The sequence below is a fragment of the Littorina saxatilis genome, linkage group LG2 (assembly GCF_037325665.1).
Source record: "Littorina saxatilis isolate snail1 linkage group LG2, US_GU_Lsax_2.0, whole genome shotgun sequence".
NCBI classification, from domain to species: Eukaryota; Metazoa; Mollusca; class Gastropoda; order Littorinimorpha; family Littorinidae; genus Littorina; species Littorina saxatilis.
The window spans coordinates 104,111,066-104,129,582 of record NC_090246.1 but is presented as its reverse complement, the minus strand read 5'-3'; the positions used below and the strand labels follow the sequence as shown (position 1 = coordinate 104,129,582).

Sequence of the window (18,517 nt, the reverse complement as noted above, 5' to 3'; positions counted from 1 at the left end):
GTTTGTTTCGTGCATAAAAACGTGCTATTGTAGATAAGCTCACATTGAGTCGCATTTAAATGACTAACTGACGACTACATTGTGAAAAAGGGAAACTGGATTACATGAGTTCACGATGGCTCAGGGGTAAGATAAACCACGCAAAAATAAATTCTTTCAAAATTGTTCGCTCTTTACGGAGGGCACCTTGGATGTTCTCAATCGGTGAGTGTTTAAATGAAAGGGTGTTTGTACCGTGTGTAAAAGCCTGACCGTATCTGTGATGGTTTACGGGAGGCTTACTGTGCCTTTAAATGAAACATATTTCTCTTTTAATTCAAGCTATGATTCAACAATCATTTTAGAATATAACTCCTGAAATGATCAATTGAATAGCAGTATCTGTGTATAGCATTAGCAAGGGATATAACTCAGCGGGTTGCTGTTTTTGTCTAAACCTTCTTCTTTTATAACCTGAGCAGTTAGCCCTTTTGAAGGTGTTCAATTGAAACAAACTGACTTGAAACTTGTTTCTCATTTGGTTCAAGCTAGGGTTCAACAATTATTTGAGAATATACCACCTGCAATGATAAAATCATAAGCTACAAGTAAAAATGTGTAATACAAGGTAGGTGACTGATATTTCCTGTTTGCCTAACCTTTTGTTAGCATGGCAATTTTCCTTTAATGCGGTAAACATTTTTAAAATCAAAGACAAAACTAGGTGATGAAATACCTTCAAGTTTACAAGATTTTTTTAATTTTGTGCAGCTCCTATTTTAAGTTTTTGTTTAAGCAAGCAGAGGCTTCTAAAACCTAACCTAACCCTAACCCTAAGACTAAGGCTTCTAAAACCTAACCTAACCCTAAGGCTAAGGCTTCTAAAACCCTTCTTGAAGTTTGTTTACTACTTGTTTTTGAAGACCCCCTAGCAAGAGTGATGCAACCAAACACCTTCAAGACCCCCTAGCAAGAGTGATGCAACCAAACACCTTCAAGACCCCCTAGCAAGAGTGATGCAACCAAACACCTTCAAGACCCCCTAGCAAGAGTGATGCAACCAAACACCTTCAAGACCCTCTAGCAAGAGTGATGCAACCAAACACCTTCAAGACCCCCTAGCAAGAGTGATGCAACCAAACACCTTCAAGACCCCCTAGCAAGAGTGATGCAACCAAACACCTTCAAGACCCCCTAGCAAGAGTGATGCAACCAAACACCGTCAAGACCCCCTAGCAAGAGTGATGCAACCAAACACCTTCAAGACCCCCTATCGAGAGTGATGCAACCAAACACCTTCATGTATAGAGGTTTTTGATTTTGTGCATTCGCCCCCCCCCCCCCCCCCCTCCCCCCTCCAAAAAATATGTGTGTGTGCTGTTTTCAGTTTTAAAGCCAGGAGAGGCTCAAATAGCACCTCTTGAATTGCTAAAATTCATTTTCAGCTGTTTAGTTACAAATACCTTCAAATTTACAAGATTTTTTAATTGTGTGCATCTCCAATTTTAAGTTTTTGTTTAACCCTTTCGCTGCCAACCAAAACTTGCGTATGTGCATTCCTGACTGCCAGGGAATATTGGAGTTCGGGGTGTAATAATTCACAAAAAATTCTAGTTCCAAACTGGCAGTAGGTAAGGTAAGTAAAACCTATGTTATTTTTAAGGGAAATTGAACCAAGAATCTGTTTTTAGTGTCTAATCATGGAAATAATAATTAGTTTGGCTTATAATGATGTTTAAATATGAACTTTTGAAAAATCAGTCCGGTGCATCTTCCAGTGCCTGTGGATCAAACACAGGTGGCTGTTTTGCTCGCTCCAAGAAAGGATTATAATCACTATCATCTACCTGTTTCTAACGAATCGTCCGAAAGAAGATCTCCCCCTTCCCCTGTCAGTATCCATAATCATTTGCACCCCCTGTAGCGTCAGTCCGGCTTTGTTTTTCCCTACTACGACCCGGTCGACTTCCACCATTAGCCATTTTGACGAGTCGAGATTTCTCTCCCCTATCCTGTCGCCAAGGCCAAAAATAGCCTTCAGATGCAAAACCGCGTCACCATTTATGTTTATTCATGAGAATGAGGTATCCTACCAAGCCATTGGCTGCTATTTTTGTGTCAGCACTGACATCGCACTTCTGGAAAATCCCGGAACGGTGAAGACGGGTAAACCCGTCTTAAGGCGCTGCGGCTGCACAAGCGCAGGACGGGTATACCCGTCCTAAGGCAGGCAAGTGGTTAAGCGAGGAGAGGCTTCTAAAACCCTTCTTTAAATTTGTTTACCACTTGTTTTTGTAGACCCCCTAGCAAGAGTGATACAACCAAACATCTACAAGTATAGAGGTTTTTGATCTTGTGCATTCACCCCCCCCCCCCCCCCCCCCATTTTTTTGTTTTGTTTGTATGATGTTTTCTTTTTTTTTTAATTTTTTTTTATTCTCTTTTTGTACAGTTTTTTTTTTTTTTTTTACATGTATATGCTGTACACTACAGGACATCACCTAACCGAAAGGACAGAATCATATAACAGAAAAGCACACTTGGACAATTACAACATACATGGGGTGGGAGGATGGAATGGGGAGGGGGGGATGTTCAGTGGTTTGGTGGTCGCATTATCAAAAGGTTTTAAGAACGAAAAAACCTAAGGGTTACATCAAAACGTGCATATACAGGCGCCAATCCTTGTAGAATTTATCTACTGTATTATTTGATGTTTTCAGTTTTAAAGCCGGGAGAGGCTCAAATAGCCCCTCTTGAATTGCTAAAATTAATTTTCAGCTGGTCAGTTACAAATACCTTCAAGTTTACAAGATTTATATATTATGCATCTCTAAAAAGCTTGTTTGTTCTAAGATTTAGAGTCAGGAGAGGCCACCTAAACCCTCCCTATAATGCTAACATTCATTTTCGGCTGGGGGGCGCTGCCCCCCTACACACCCCAGCAAGGGCGCTGCCCCTGCACCCCGCCGGAGCCTTAGCGGCCCCTGGACCCCGGCCTTCCAAAATGTTCAGTCCTGGCAACATTTTGGGCTCCAACCCATGTATGTGTGTATGTGTGTATGTGTGTATGTGTGTATGTGTATGTGTGTGTGTGTATGTGTGTATGTGTGTATGTGTGTGTGTGTGTATGTGTGTATGTGTGTATGTGTATGTGTGTGTGTGTATGTGTATGTGTGTATGTGTTCATTGTTGTTTTTCTTCTTCCATGATCTCCATACACAGTGAGTGAACTGATGATGAATTTCTACCACTAAGCATTTTCTCTTCACAGCCACCGGTTCTCAGAGAAATATTTGTGTTGACAGGAACTCCAATCCAGCACTGCTGCTTGGTACATACTACACAAAGTCAACACCTGTGTTGGGTCTACACTTCACACGACGGAACCTCCTGATGGGCTGTGGTCCGCTTGCAATGCAATCATGACACGACGGAACCTCCTGATGGGCTGTGGTCCGCTTGCAATGCAATCATCACACGACGGAACCTCCTGATGGGCTGTGGTGGTCCGCTTGCAATGCAATCATGACACGACGAAACCTCCTGATGGGCTGTGGTGGTCCGCTTGCAATGCAATCATCACACGACGGAACCTCCTGATGGGCTGTGGTCCGCTTGCAATGCAATTATGACACGACGGAACCTCCTGATGGGCTGTGGTGGTCTGCTTGCAATGCAACCATGACACGACGGAACCTCCTGATGGGCTGTGGTCTGCTTGCAATGCAATCATGACACGACGGAACCTCCTGATGGGCTGTGGTCCGCTTGCAATGCAATTATGACCAAGAGAGATGTTGGGGGATGGGTGGGGGCTATGAACTGAAGTACAAATGAGCGATGTTATTCACGTATGAGAGAGAGACAGACAGAGAGAGATAGAGAGAGAATCTGTGTGTGTGTGTGTGTGTGTGTGTGTGTGTGTGTGTGTGTGTGTGTGTGTGTGTGTGTGTGTGTGTGTGTGTGTGTGTGAACGGTACATCTGTATGATATTTTTGTTTCAATGAAACTGGAGAGCAACTTCCTGTTTACACATGGAGTGATTGTTTTCTTGTGTGTGTGTGTGTCTTCGTGAGTGTGTGTGTGTGTGTGTGTGTCTTCGTGAGTGTGTGTGTGTGTGTGTCTTCGTGAGTGTGTTAAGATTTTGATGTACATTGTATCTATTATCTTAAGCCATAAGTGTTCCTGTATACCTACAAAAGCAGGATACAAAATTGCTGTTAATTGCCTACAAACTCTGTCAAGAACTGCAAGTGCTTGCACATGTTCTTTTCTAGAAATGTTTGTATGTTGTTTATCTGAGGTTATAAAGAAGAAGAAGACGATGAAACAGACCTGAAGACAAAGAGAATCTGTTTGCATGTGTGTATGAATTTGATTGTTGTTATTTTGTGTGGCTGATGGCAAATAAAAGAACATACAGATCTGAATGAACTTTCTTGGTGTTTTTCTTTTGCACTGGTGAAGTGTGTGATTGGGAATGGTTGTGTGTCAAGTGTTCATGCTGCATTTTGTATGAGGGAGACAATGTTGAACGTGCTACACATCCGTATGAGTTAGTCAATATCCTACATTCAACACAATCACTTGTACGGTAACTCAAACACACTCTCACGCATACAGCATGCACACGTCGTGTGCGCATACACACACCTTACAACTGTACCAGCACACATGACAAGTCAATCTTAAAGTGATTCTTGAATTTGCTCTAAAAGTAGTAAACAGGAATCTATGCTGGGTTTTTTTTTTTTTTACAGCATAACATCACAAAGTATAAATCCTTTACTGTTGTGTGGGTGGCATCGTTATGCCCAACAAGTCGTCATACCTGCACACCAAACAAAACACAATAAGGAACATTAATGAAGAACACTTTCTTGTTGGGTTGAAATATGACATTTTTCTGCTCTACCCACCACCGGTTTGAGATCTTGATGTTTTACATTTTCTGATCTGTGGGACTGTATTACTATTTCTACCCTTAGGGTTGACCCTAACCCCAACCCTAACCCTAACCCTTTTAAGACTTCTGTTCCAAAACATCCAACTTTCTGAGCTATATCAGACTTAATCACAAAACAGTGTGAGTGAATCTGAACATTGATCGATATATCCCTTGGCTACCCGATCAAGAGTTTGGTAACTCCATCACACTAGCTGAGGGAACATTTCAAGAGAGGAGAAGAAACATATCTAACAAGCCCTGCAGAAAATTATCAGTCAATTAAAAGATGACTGTGCATAAGCTCAGTGAAATAAAGCTTAATTAGCAGGCTTAAATATACTGTATGTTTTGTGGCAATGGTCACTGTGCAGTTCAATACTTTCAAATCAAAGATAACATTTACACCAAAAATCTACTTGCAGTTTGATTTGTTAAAACTGTACACTACAGTAGAGTAAATGGACCAACTCCAGAAATATTTAAGGAAATAAATGTCTACAATTTAAAAGTGTGTTCTGGTGCACTTACATACAAGTATTATAGAAGAAATAAGAAATTTAGGGCTGCAATTTTGTTGTTTTGTGGTCGGCAAGATGTGTTTTTTCAACCATAAACGAGTAAAAATAAATGGACCAAAATTGATAAATGAATAAAGTTTCCGAAAAAAAATGTCATTCATACGCATGCTCCAGGCAGTATGCACGGCATTTCTGCTCATGAGAATTGTCCAAATTCAACATATGCGAAGAATCCATTTTTTGCAGACACTGTATTTGACACACCTGGAACTGGGTCACCAACTGACATTCCAGGGTGCCTGAAAAAATAAATTCATAAACATAATTCATCACGGCAAATTAAGAAATGATTCGTACGCATGCTTCAAGCAGTAATTGCGGCATTCCTGTGCACGTGGGTCTTTATAGCTCAGAGATTGTGGAGCACCGGCTTTTTCCAGACATTGCATCTCACACACCATGGTAGGTGTGAGCAATTGGTTCCTCACATCACCTGAAAAAAAGGACATTTGACATGTGTTTCGAACAATTAATTTTTTTCATATTCATTACCATATTGTCCCATCGCTGGAAAATTCTGGTCGCTTCCTCCCAGTGCAAAGCTGGCAGCAACAGAGTCGCGCTACCCAGGTGTGTGCGTGTTTAGGTGTAATCAGCCACCTGCACTTATGGCAGAATGACCGAGGTCTTTTACGTGCCACATTGGTGACACGGGGGTGGAACATAGATTCCGTCTCTGAGTCTGCACATAAAGTTGACCCGTGTCCGTCCCGGCCTGGATTCGAACCTGCGACCCTAGAATCACAAGTCCAGTGCTCTACCAACTGAGCCACCGGGCCGCCCATACACATCGCTATTAGCATTGTCTGGCACGTTTTCATACAGGCTCTAGACTCTAGACTGTGTCACATTTTCTTACAGGCTGTAGACTCTAGACTGCTTGACGGTACACTGTACAGTGGCTCTAGACTCTAGACTGCTTGACGGTACACTGTACAGTGGCTCTGGACTGCTTGACGGTACACTGTACACTGGCTCTAGACTCTAGACTGCTTGACGGTACACTGTACAGTGGCTCTAGACTGCTTGACAGTACACTGTACAGTGGCTCTAGACTCTAGACTGCTTGATGGTACACTGTACACTGGCTCTAGACTGCTTGACGGTACACTGTACAGTGGCTCTAGACTGCTTGATGGTACACTGTACAGTGGCTCTAGACTGCTTGATGGTACACTGTACACTGGCTCTAGACTGCTTGATGGTACACTGTTGCTCTAGACTGCTTGATGGGACACTATACACTGTACACTGGCTCTAGACTGCTTGATGGTACACTATACACTGGCTCTAGACTGCTTGATGATACACTGTACACTGGCTCTAGACTGCTTCATGGTACACTGTACATTGTATACTGGTTCTAGACTGCTTGACGGTACACTGTACACTGGCTCTAGACTGCTTGATGGTACACTGTACACTGGCTCTAGACTGCTTGATGGTACACTGTACACTGGCTCTAGACTGCTTGACGGTACACTGTACATTGGCTCTAGACTGCTTGATGGTACACTGTACACTGGCTCTAGACTGCTTGACGGTACACTGTACACTGGCTCTAGACTCTAGACTGCTTGACGGTACACTGTACACGGTACACTGTACACTGGCTCTAGACTGATTGATATTACACTGAACACTGGCTCTAGACTGCTTGATGGTACACTGTACATTGGCTCTAGACAGCTTGATGGTACTCTGTACACTGGCTCTAGACTCTAGACTGCTTGATGGTACACTGTACAGTGGCTCTAGACTCTAGACTGCTTGATGGTACACTGTACAGTGGCTCTAGGCTCTAGACTGCTTGACGGTACACTGTACAGTGGCTCTAGACTTCTTGATGGTACACTGTACACTGGCTCTAGTTTGCTTGATGGTACACTGTACACTGGCTCTAGACTCTAGACTGCTTGATGGTACACTGTACACTGGCTCTAGACTCTAGACTGCTTGATGGTACACTGTACACTGGCTCTAGACTCTAGACTGCTTGATGGTACACTGTACACTGGCTCTAGACTGCTTGATGGTACACTGTACAGTGGCTCTAGACTGCTTGACGGTACACTGTACAGTGGCTCTAGACTGCTTGACGGTGCACTGTACACTGGCTCTAGACTGCTTGATGGTACACTGTACACTGGCTGTAGACTCTAGACTGCTTGACGGTAGACTGTACACTGGCTCTAGACTCTAGACTGCTTGACGGTACACTGTACACTGGCTCTAGACTGCTTGACGGTACACTGTACACTGGCTCCAGACTGCTTGACGGTACACTGTTCACTGGCTTTAGACTCTAGACTGCTTGACGGTACACTGTTCACTGGCTTTAGACTCTAGACTGCTTGACGGTACACTGTACACTGGCTCTAGACTGCTTGACGGTACACTGTACACTGGCTCTAGACTGCTTGACGGTACACTGTACACTTGCTCTACACTGCTTGACGGTACACTGTACACTGGCTCTAGACTGCTTGACGGTACACTGTACACTGGCTCTAGACTGCTTGACGGCACACTGTACACTGGCTCTAGACTGCTTGATGGTACACTGTACATTGTACACTGGCTCTAGACTGCTTGACGGTACACTGTACACTGGCTCTAGACTGCTTGACGGTACACTGTACACTGGCTCTAGACCGCTTGACGGTACACTGTACACTGGCTCTAGACTGCTTGACGGTACACTGTACACTGGCTCTAGACTGCTTGACGGTACACTGTACACTGGCTCTAGACTGCTTGACGGTACACTGTACACTGGCTCTAGACTGCTTGACAGTACACTGTACACTGGCTCTAGACTGCTTGACGGTACACTGTACACTGGCTCTAGACTGCTTGACGGTACACTGTACACTTGCTCTACACGGCTTGACGGTACACTGTACACTGGCTCTAGACTGCTTGACGGTACACTGTACACTGGCTCTAGACTGCTTGACGGTACAATGTACACTGGCTCTAGACTGCTTGATGGTACACTGTACATTGTACACTGGCTCTAGACTGCTTGACGGTACACTGTACACTGGCTCTAGACTGCTTGACGGTACACTGTACACTGGCTCTAGACTGCTTGACGGTACACTGTACACTGGCTCTAGACTGCTTGACGGTACACTGTACACTGGCTCTAGACTGCTTGACGGTACACTGTACACTGGCTCTAGACTGCTTGACGGTACACTGTAGTCGGACACAAGCAGGCCTTGCCGTACAAAGGAGGGAGTCTTAAAATGAGGGTACATTTACAGGTTATGAACAAAATATCTAAGAAAACAGGGTCTTAAAAGGCAAGAAGTCTTAAATTGGGGGGGGTCTTAAAAGGGGAGTTCCTTCGTATCACTCTTCAAATAAGAGAATAAAATAATGTTCTTGATTTTGTTAGACCCCCACAACCACAAAGAGCCTTGGAATTGAAGTAACTTCTCGTACCTCTGGCATATTTGAATTATCATGTGGAGTTAATGTACATGTATCGGTCAACACATTACAGTTACTTGGACTGAATCGGTTGACTTATTACAGTTACTTGGACTGAATCGGTTGACACATTACAGTTACTTTGACTGAATCGGTTGACACATTACAGTTACTTGGACTGAATCGGTTGACACATTACAGTTACTTGGACTGAATTGGTCAACACATTACAGTTACTTGGACTGAATCGGTTGACACATTACAGTTACTTTGACTGAATTGGTCAACACATTACAGTTACTTGGACTGAATTGGTCAACACATTACAGTTACTTGGTCTGAATCGGTTGACACATTACAGTTACTTGGACTAAATTTGTCAACACATTACAGTTACAGGCATGAAAATTCTCCGTATTTTCCGTATTTTTGAAAAAAATAAACCGTATTTTTTTTTATTTTCCGTATTTTTCCTTTTTTTTAAAATTTTTTTTTTATTTTTATTTTTTATTTTTTTTTTCCTAGTCATAGTTATAGTAAAATAGTTTTGGGGCCATGTTTGAATCCAATTTTAAGGCTCAGATAGCCCCAGATTGCACCAAATTGCACCCTTGAAAAAAAAAATTTCCGGGGGAGCATGCCCCCGGACCTCCCTAGAAGTCTTGGCGCTTCGCGTCTGCGAAACTTGGCGCTATGCGCCTGCGAAACTTGGCGCTATGCGCCTTCGAATTTTGTTTTCAGTATTTTTTTTTTTCAGTTTTCATGCCTGAGTTACTTGGACTGAATCGGTCAACACATTACAGTTACTTGGACTGAATCCACTGAATCGGTCGATCAACACATTACAGTTACTTGGACTGAATCGGTTGACATATTACAGTTACTTGGACTGAATCGGTTGACACATTACAGTAACTTGGACTGAATCGGTAGACACATTACAGTTACTAGCTTGGACTGAATCGGTTGACACATTACAGTTACTTGGACTGAATCGGTCAACACATTACAGCTACTTGGACTGAATCGGTTGACACATTACAGTTACTTGGACTGAATCGGTCAACACATTACAGTTACTTGGACTGAATCGGACTGAAATGCACTTTATCTTCCAGTCTGTCAGGAGACGGAACACCACTTTCATTCACAGTTTGTTTTACTCTTAAGGTGGTAAATTCTTTCTGTTTGTTATTGCTTGAAGCACTTATTGTTATCACTGGTAGCCATTACACACAAGATTTGTAAACCCTAAAACGAAGTGTACTTGGGGCAAGCAAGGTTAGGCTAAGTTGGGCACTGCTCTACTCAAAACGCAAGGTTAGGCTAAGTTGGGCACTGCTCTACTCAAAACGGAGTCATTATAAGAAACACACACAATATCAAAGTAAAAAAAGAAAAGCATAGTCTGGACTGGGTACCAACATTATTCATAGGTAATAAGTAAGTACAAAATACTCACCAATTGAGACAACAATCAGAAGAAGACTGAAAATCAAAGCAGACTTCATTTTCAATGGCAGAAGAGAAGTGTGTTTGTCAGAAAGACACTGACCTAGTCAGAGTTCAAGAGCTTGTCTTATCTCAAAGTGCTTCATGAGAAGTGGCCATGTGATCTTCGTTCATACCAAGAGAAGATGGTAATAATGTAATGGCTGTAACAGAAGATTGAAAAGTATGAAGGGGAATTGTTACTTGTCATTTTATCAGGATATAGTTTCTTGCTTCAGTGTTTTGTTGTTTGTTTTGGTTTTAATGAAAGTCATATATATTTTGCATTTTCAAATTGTTTCTGTGCAAGGGAATTGTTATACAGCCGCACTCGCTCGAAACACGCTTTTATAAGCAAAAAACTCGGATATCAGAAACCAAAACCAATTCCCCGCCAGACCCCCTCTTTGTAAGACTATTTGTAATCCGGATAAGCCAAACTCTGTCAAAAAACAGCTAACAAACACGGATATCTCAAACGTGATTTTGACTGATAAGCCAAACTCTAAACACTGTCGGAGAGACATTTTTTTTATTTTTGCTTGAAAAACACGTCAGGAAGATACACATATTTCATCACGGCTATAATTATCCCACGGAAACGAACATGTCACCAAGTTTTGTGCGTGGACTCAACCCATCTTGTTTACGGAGATTTGATCTAGATTTATGACCACAGAGACAAATTGTCTAATTTTGTTTCTTTTCTTTCTTTAATGGAGAGAGTTTCATTACATTTATTATGATTTACTTGGAATCCTTTTAACAAAGCGTAGTTGCTTGTGGAATCTTTGGTTTTGTTTCTGAGATGTGTCACGTAACTGTTTTCACCATTTATTTTTACAATTGGCTTTGAGGTATTAATAAAGCCCCACGGAAGAAAGCACTTGTAACTTGTCACTGTTTTGATCTTATTCATTTAAACACACACACACACACACACACACACACACACACACACACACACACACACACACACACACACACACACACACACACACACACACACACACACCACGCACAGAGAGAGAGAGAGAAACATTCCAAGTGATTTTACAACTTATACTGAAAAAAAACTCGCTTAAGCCGAACTGCAGGGTAATTTCTCGGGAAAGGTTTGGCCCGCTTATCCGAACACGGATATGCACAAACTCAGATAAGCGGAAACGATTTGTCATTTTTCGGGCGAGTTCGGCTTAAAGCGTGTTTGACTGTACAAGTGTTTAGTAATATAGAGATTATTTATAGCAAGCTTGTTAGTTGATTTGCAATGTATGCATTTGAAACCCCCCGCGGGTTAGGGGGAAGAATTTACCCGATGCTCCCCAGCATGTCGTAAGACTGACTGGTGACTAACGGATTCTGTTTCTCCTTTTACCCTTGTTAAGTGTTTCTTGTATAGAATATAGTCAATGTTTGTAAAGATTTTAGTCAAGCAGTATGTAAGAAATGTTTAGTCCTTTGTACTGGAAACTTGCATTCTCCCAGTAAGGTCATATATTGTACTAGCCTACCGTTGCAAGCCCCTGGAGCAATTTTTGGATTAGTGCTTTTGTGAACAAGAAACAATTAGTAGTAGTAGTAGTAGTATATAGGGGCGGCTATATTTGTTAGCCGAAGGCCGCGAGGCCTTATTGGTGCCCCTTCTTTGTCAGATACTTTGCATGCCTAAATCCCTATTCTTTCAATCAAAGTCGTAAAAAAGGTTAAGAAATTTTGGAGAATTGTCCAAGAAGTTTTTGAAGGCGTCTACTGTGAGTGCGAATTTTATGTTAGCGGGTAGTGCATTCCAATTGTTAGCAACTCTTTGAGAAAACGAAAACTTGCGCTTGTTAGTCTTACAGTGTTGAACAAAGATTTTTCCCTGGCTGTTTCTGGTGTTGTCTGTCTGCTTGAATGTGAATATTTTGTGCATGTCAATATCATCCACCCCATTTATAATTCTATATGTTTGTATTAGGTCACCCCTTGTCCTCCTTCCCTTCAGAGAGTGGAGGTCTAGGTATTTGAGTCTGTCCGCGTAAGACTTATCCCGGCACTCCTTTAGAATTTTAGTTGCTCGACGCTGCACCCTCTCAATTGTCTGAGACTGTCTCTTGAGGAATGGGCTCCACACCACATTTGCATATTCCACCAGTGGTCTCACAAAGGCTTTGTATAGCTTTAAGAAGGTGTCCTTGTCAAGAAATGAGAACGTTCGTTTGATAATGCCAATCCTCTGATTAGCTTTTGACACAACTCCTCGAATATGCGGGTCGAATGACAAATTGCTGTCGAAAACAACACCGATGTCCTTTTCCTCATCACATTCATTTATTTTTTCAATAGCATCATTGACAGTCATCACGTAGTCATATTTGGGATTCTTTTTACCAGAATGCAGAACATTGCACTTTGAAACATTAAAAAAATAATTTCCATTTATTTGTCCAATCCTGAAGTAAGTGTATGTCTTTTTGCATGACTGAACTGTTTGTTGCTTTATTGTACAGCTTTGTATCATCCGCAAATATCTTCACTATACCACTAACCACATCTGGTAAGTCATTTATAAACACTGTAAATAGAACCGGCCCCAAAACGCTGCCCTGTGGAATTCCGCTGAGAACTGCTGCTTGGTTCGACGTTGCCTGTCCAACTCGTACCCTCTGGGACCGGCCACTCAGGAATGACCGAATCCAGGAAAGGACGATGGAACTAAGCCCATACGAAGCAAGCTTTAGGAGTAATCTCTCATGCGGCACAGTATCGAAAGCCTTCTTAAAGTCACAGTAAATAATATCTATGGCTTCACCTTCATCAACAAATTTTGTGAGGTCTTCCATGACCTCTATGAGTTGAGTGACACAAGAACGTCTTTTTCTAAAACCATGCTGACAGTCAGCATATAAATTATTGTCTGTGAGGTAAGACACTATAGAATCCCGAACAAGAGACTCCAATACCTTGCATGTTACACAGGTTAAGCTTACTGGTCTGTAGTTACCTGGTTCTGACTTAGTACCCTTTTTGAAAATAGCGGTTACCTCCGCTGTTTTCCAATCACCTGGTATATTTCCAGATTCCAAAGATTTGTTGAACAGCAAGCATAATGGGATAGATAGTTCATCACACAACTCCTTAAGTACCTTTGATGGGATTAGATCAGGCCCTTGGGCTTTATTTTCATCCAACTCTTTCAGTTTCTTTTTAACTGCTAAGGGTGTCACTCTCATCTCAGATAAGGATGCCCCATCTGAATAGCAGCCTTCCGTCATAGTCGGGATGTCTGACACGTCCTCGCGTGTAAAAACGCTAGAAAAATACTCATTTAAGGTTTCTGCCTTACCCATATCGTCAACCACAAAGGAACCATCCACCTTTTTCAAAGTGCTTATACCTGTAGAAGTCTTCATTCTCTCCTGGACGTACTTCCAAAACATCTTAGGGTTTATCTTCCCTTCTTTTGCAATCTGTTTTTCGTATTCCTTACGGGATTTTTTCAGGTCTTTTGTACAAGTATTTCTTATCTTAATGTATCTTAGGTAGTCATGTCCGGACTTTGAACATAAATATCTCTTATAAGCGCTATGCTTTTTCTTTATCTGCCTCATGGCTTTATTATCCAACCACTTAGGTTTCATATTTTTTTTATGTGTTTTCTTTACCTTAGGAATACACTTTTCCATACCATCGTGTAGCACGGTCTTTATGCAGCTCCAGGCCTCCTCCACGTCGAGTTCGGCTAGATTTGACCAGTCATGTTCCTTAACTATTCTTCTAAGCTTACTGTAGTCTCCTTTCTTAAGGTTATAGTTATATTTCGCCTCCTGATTTTCTTTTTGTTGCGCAATGTACAACTGAAAACTTAAAACATCATGGTCACTCCCGGCCACAGGGTCAAGGTGATCAACATCAGACTGAATTAAATTTTGTTCATTAACTAGAACCCAATCGTCCAGGGTCGGCCTCTGGCCTACTCTCCGTCTGGTAGGTTCCTGAACCTTCTGAATCAAGAAAGAGTCAAGAATATGCTCTATTATGTTGTTGTTCTTTTCACCTGTCCACACCCCATCCCAACGAACACCTGGGAAATTAAAATCCCCCATAACAAGTGGCTCTATCCCATCCCCCCCCCCCTTCCCCATCGCGATATAACCTTGAACGGTTGAAAACGACGTTAAACACCAAATAAAGAAAGAAAGAATGCATTTGAAACGCGCGGATCTTTACCCGCTGAGCTATCGCGGTTTCAAGCCCACCAAGAACGACTACTCTGCTTCGTTGCTAAGCCGCCATTGCTGTTGTGAGGATTAAGCCAACATGGCTGCCACCACTGCATCTGAACAGTGTTAGAGACGGATTACTTACTGTATTTATTATGATGTGATGACTTCATAAAAATCACACAGTAATTGAGGTAGGTCGTTTGATTGTTTTATAGATGTTCACATATCAAAGGATGGCAACAAACATTGCATGACGTAAACTTGTGCACGAATACGACATGTTTTTTCTCTTGCTCCCATGTTAAAAGTAGCCACCATGAATGTCAGCTTTGCGACTTGTTATCTGGCGTATTCTATGAGACTGCATTACTGTTTATGACATGTGCTTAACAACACACCGTGACATTTTGTTTTGCGTCATTTTATCGCAAGTTAAGGTGAATGCTGATGAGCTCATAGACCCGACTAAGACCACATCCCTCACTCAAGTTACCGCGTCCGTGAAAGTGACACAGCATATATATGCGAACATGATGTCGTTTGGACAGTTATGGTTTTTTTATACTTTGATGAGTATACTACAGCACATATGTTTATACAGACAGTTACCCTCTTTTTTATCAAATTTTTCCTGTTGGGAAGGGGGGGGGGGGGGGGGGGGAGTCGAAGAGATACACTGTTTTCCCAGTTTGCATGTGTTTTGAGTACATTCAAATCCAAATCCTGCTTTGAATGGTTTTTCATTTTCCTTCTTCCCACCCTCACCCAACCCCCATTCATTTCAGAAGTGCTAACAAAAGGAAATCACAATGCCGACTGCACAGCCAGCCAGACCGGTCAGCTATTCTGCAACACTGCAGCGGTCAAGCGCCAAAGGGGAGCACACAAGCCCCACCGGAATCTCACCAACGCATCCGGACAAGCAACTTGTTAACGGCATTGAGCTGGGGCAGCAGATCATCTATCGAGGATGGGAGCCTGGAAAAGAGTATACCCAGAACATTGTTCTCAAAAATGTGTCAGTCAAGAGCAAGAAACTCAAGTTCAGGTTGGTAATTGCTGATCTTTTTTTAGTTAAATACACTTAGTTGCAAACAGTACATTATTTTGTATTCAGTTTTTGGTATGTCCTGACATTACCAATCAAAGATTAAATGTACATTGTCACATTAGTCATTGGGGCGGGGATATAGCTCAGTCGGTAGTGCGCTGGATTTGTATCCAGTTGGCCGCTGTCAGCGTGAGTTCGTCCCCACGTTCGGCGAGAGATTTATTTCTCAGAGTCAACTTTGTGTGCAGACTCTCCTCGGTGTCCGAACACCCCCGTGTGTACACGCAAGCACAAGACCAAGTGCGCACGAAAAAGATCCTGTAATCCATGTCAGAGTTCGGTGGGTTATAGAAACACGAAAATACCCAGCATGCTTCCCCCGAAAGCGGCGTATGGCTGCCTAAATGGCGGGGTAAAAACGGTCATACACGTAAATTTCCACTCGTGCAAAAAACACGTAGTGTACATGGGAGTTTCAGCCCACGAACGCTGAAGAAGAGACATTAGTCATTTATACACAACTAGAGGAATACCCAGCTTCGCCGGGTGAATCGCGAGACAAAGACAGACAGCGTGGCGGTTCGCCGTCTTAGAGCACGTGTTGAACATTTTTATCCACCAGTTTGTGCCCACACAAAGGAAGGCAAGAACATACAGAGAGACAAAAGCCGCCAGACCCCATCACAAACAGAACTCTACAATCCACAGGTGTTGCCTGGCGAGCTAGCTATAAATAGCTCACAACTTCTAAAGCGAACAACTCTGCCCCAAGTAACCTTCCCACATGGATCCCATGTGGGCCCCAAGTGGGATCCCACATGGTGACGTTGTGGGAAGTCCCACATGGGCGGCATGTGGGATTTGATTACGACTTCCAGTGGGAGCCCAGTGGGAAGTAAATGGGACACCAGTGGGAAACCAGTGGGACACGACTGGAAAACGGGTGGGGCACGAGTGGGATCAGGGTGGGAAACGAGTGGGATTCACGGGTGGAAAACGAGTGGGATTCAGGTAGGAAGCGAGCGGGAAACAAGTGGGATTCGGGTGGGAAACAAGTGGGGTTTAAATCGGAAACGTGTGGGACTTCTTAATTTTTGACTCACATGCGAAGCAAAAGTGAGTCTATGTACTCACCCGAGTCGTCCGTCCGTCCGTCCGGAAAACTTTAACGTTGGATATTTCTTGGACACTATTCAGTCTATCAGTACCAAATTTGGCAAGATGGTGTATGATGACAAGGCCCCAAAAAACATACATAGCATCTTGACCTTGCTTCAAGGTCAAGGTCGCAGGGGCCATAAATGTTGTCTAAAAACAGCTATTTTTCCCATTTTCTCTGAAGTTTTTGAGATTGAATACCTCACCTATATATGATATATAGGGCAAAGTAAGCCCCATCTTTTGATACCAGTTTGGTTTACCTTGCTTCAAGGTCAAGGTCACAGGAGCTCTTCAAAGTTGGATTGTATACATATTTTAAAGTGACCTTGATCCTGAACTATGGAAGATAACTGTTTCAAACTTAAAAATTATGTGGGGCACATGTTATGCTTTCATCATGAGACACATTTGGTCACATATGATCAAGGTCAAGGTCACTTTGACCCTTATGAAATGTGACCAAAATAAGGTAGTGAACCACTAAAAGTGACCATATCTCATGGTAGAAAGAGCCAATAAGCACCATTGTACTTCCTATGTCTTGAATTAACAGCTTTGTGTTGCATGACCTTGGATTACCTTGACCTTGGGTCAAGGTCACATGTATTTTGGTAGGAAAAATGTGTAAAGCAGTTCTTAGTGTATGATGTCATTGCTAGGTTTAGTTATTTGACCTTGACCCTGAAGGTTAAGGTCATGTAAAGGTCAAGGTCAAGCATGTGAGTCGTATGGGCTTTGCCCTTCTTGTTCTTCTTCTGACTTCCGTAGAGGACTGGGTTCTTGCGAACGTCTCAAGAGTCCTGCGAATTTAAAAATCATCAATGTGTAAAGAAAAACAAAAACAAGAACAACTGATGCACACAGATACATATTCAAGCACACACACACACTAGTTTTTAATCACTCAAATCGAGTCATCGAGCGCGCGTGCAGCCACGTGCCGTGGGAAAGTTCATCAACCTTCGAGTTTGACAGTAATCCCACTGATCGTCTTCGCTTTGTTGAATATGAAGCACCGCCATTATATTACTCGGTGTTCTTCAGATGTAATCTTTAATCCATGCACATGCAATACTCGCGCGCACGGAACGTATTCACAGTCTATTCGCCGGCAATTGTAGCAAATTTCACACACTCTCAATCCGACAATCGGCAGGCCCAACGCGGAACTGAACAGGGCAGAATAATAGTCCCGCAGTGAAAACAAAAATCCTTGAAAATATTTAGTCATCACGTGAGTAAATAAACCATTCTAGAGACAACAGTTGTTATTAACAGAACTGCAGTAATTACACACATATAAAATACTTTGGTGTATTCAACGTTTGCCACGATTCAAACGAGTCTAGTGTAAACAGCGTGTGCTGTGACGTCACCGATCTCGATGGAGCAACTTGCAGACTCGCGCAGTGACAGTGTGACTCGCGCTTGCAGCGTCGGAACATTTTCCTCGCATGCTGTGTGGGAACGAAGAGGGAATTCCCACTTTTATCCCATTTCTGTCGAAGTGCAAGCTTGTTTCCCAGAGACTAAGGGACGGCCCAGGTTTATACCACTTTCTTCTCATAGCTTTGACTGTGGGAGTTCTGTGGGATGGGAGTGGGCCCACTCTCCCATCCTCTTCCCACTTATTCACCACTGGGAACCCAGTGGGATT

At 42.7% G+C, this 18,517-nt stretch overlaps 2 protein-coding genes and 1 long non-coding RNA gene across 4 annotated transcripts in view; 2 read left to right on the top strand and 1 right to left on the bottom strand.

The window, feature by feature from the left end:
* Window positions 1-4,412, top strand: part of LOC138960419 (transcription initiation factor TFIID subunit 5-like) — a 74,195-nt gene extending 69,783 nt beyond the window's left edge. Inside the window, exon 19 of the mRNA XM_070332333.1 lies at window positions 3,288-4,412. Coding sequence (XP_070188434.1) covers window positions 3,288-3,408 — 121 coding nt within the window. The 3' untranslated portion in view covers window positions 3,409-4,412. The remainder of the gene's footprint in view (window positions 1-3,287) is intronic.
* Window positions 4,413-4,664: 252 nt separating this feature from the next.
* On the bottom strand, window positions 4,665-10,547 carry LOC138956979 (uncharacterized). Its single transcript, XR_011452891.1, has 3 exons — window positions 10,412-10,547; window positions 5,806-5,941; window positions 4,665-4,813 (listed from the first exon to the last, which is right to left on the bottom strand). It is a non-coding gene; the product is annotated as an uncharacterized lncRNA (long non-coding RNA).
* A 4,161-nt stretch (window positions 10,548-14,708) lies between these two features.
* Window positions 14,709-18,517, top strand: part of LOC138960415 (cilia- and flagella-associated protein 65-like) — a 131,491-nt gene continuing 127,682 nt past the window's right edge. For both annotated transcript variants that reach the window (XM_070332324.1, XM_070332323.1), the window contains exons 1-2: window positions 14,709-14,839; window positions 15,434-15,696. In XM_070332324.1, the coding sequence (XP_070188425.1) occupies window positions 15,458-15,696 (239 nt within the window). In that variant the 5' untranslated portion in view covers window positions 14,709-14,839; window positions 15,434-15,457. The remainder of the gene's footprint in view (window positions 14,840-15,433; window positions 15,697-18,517) is intronic.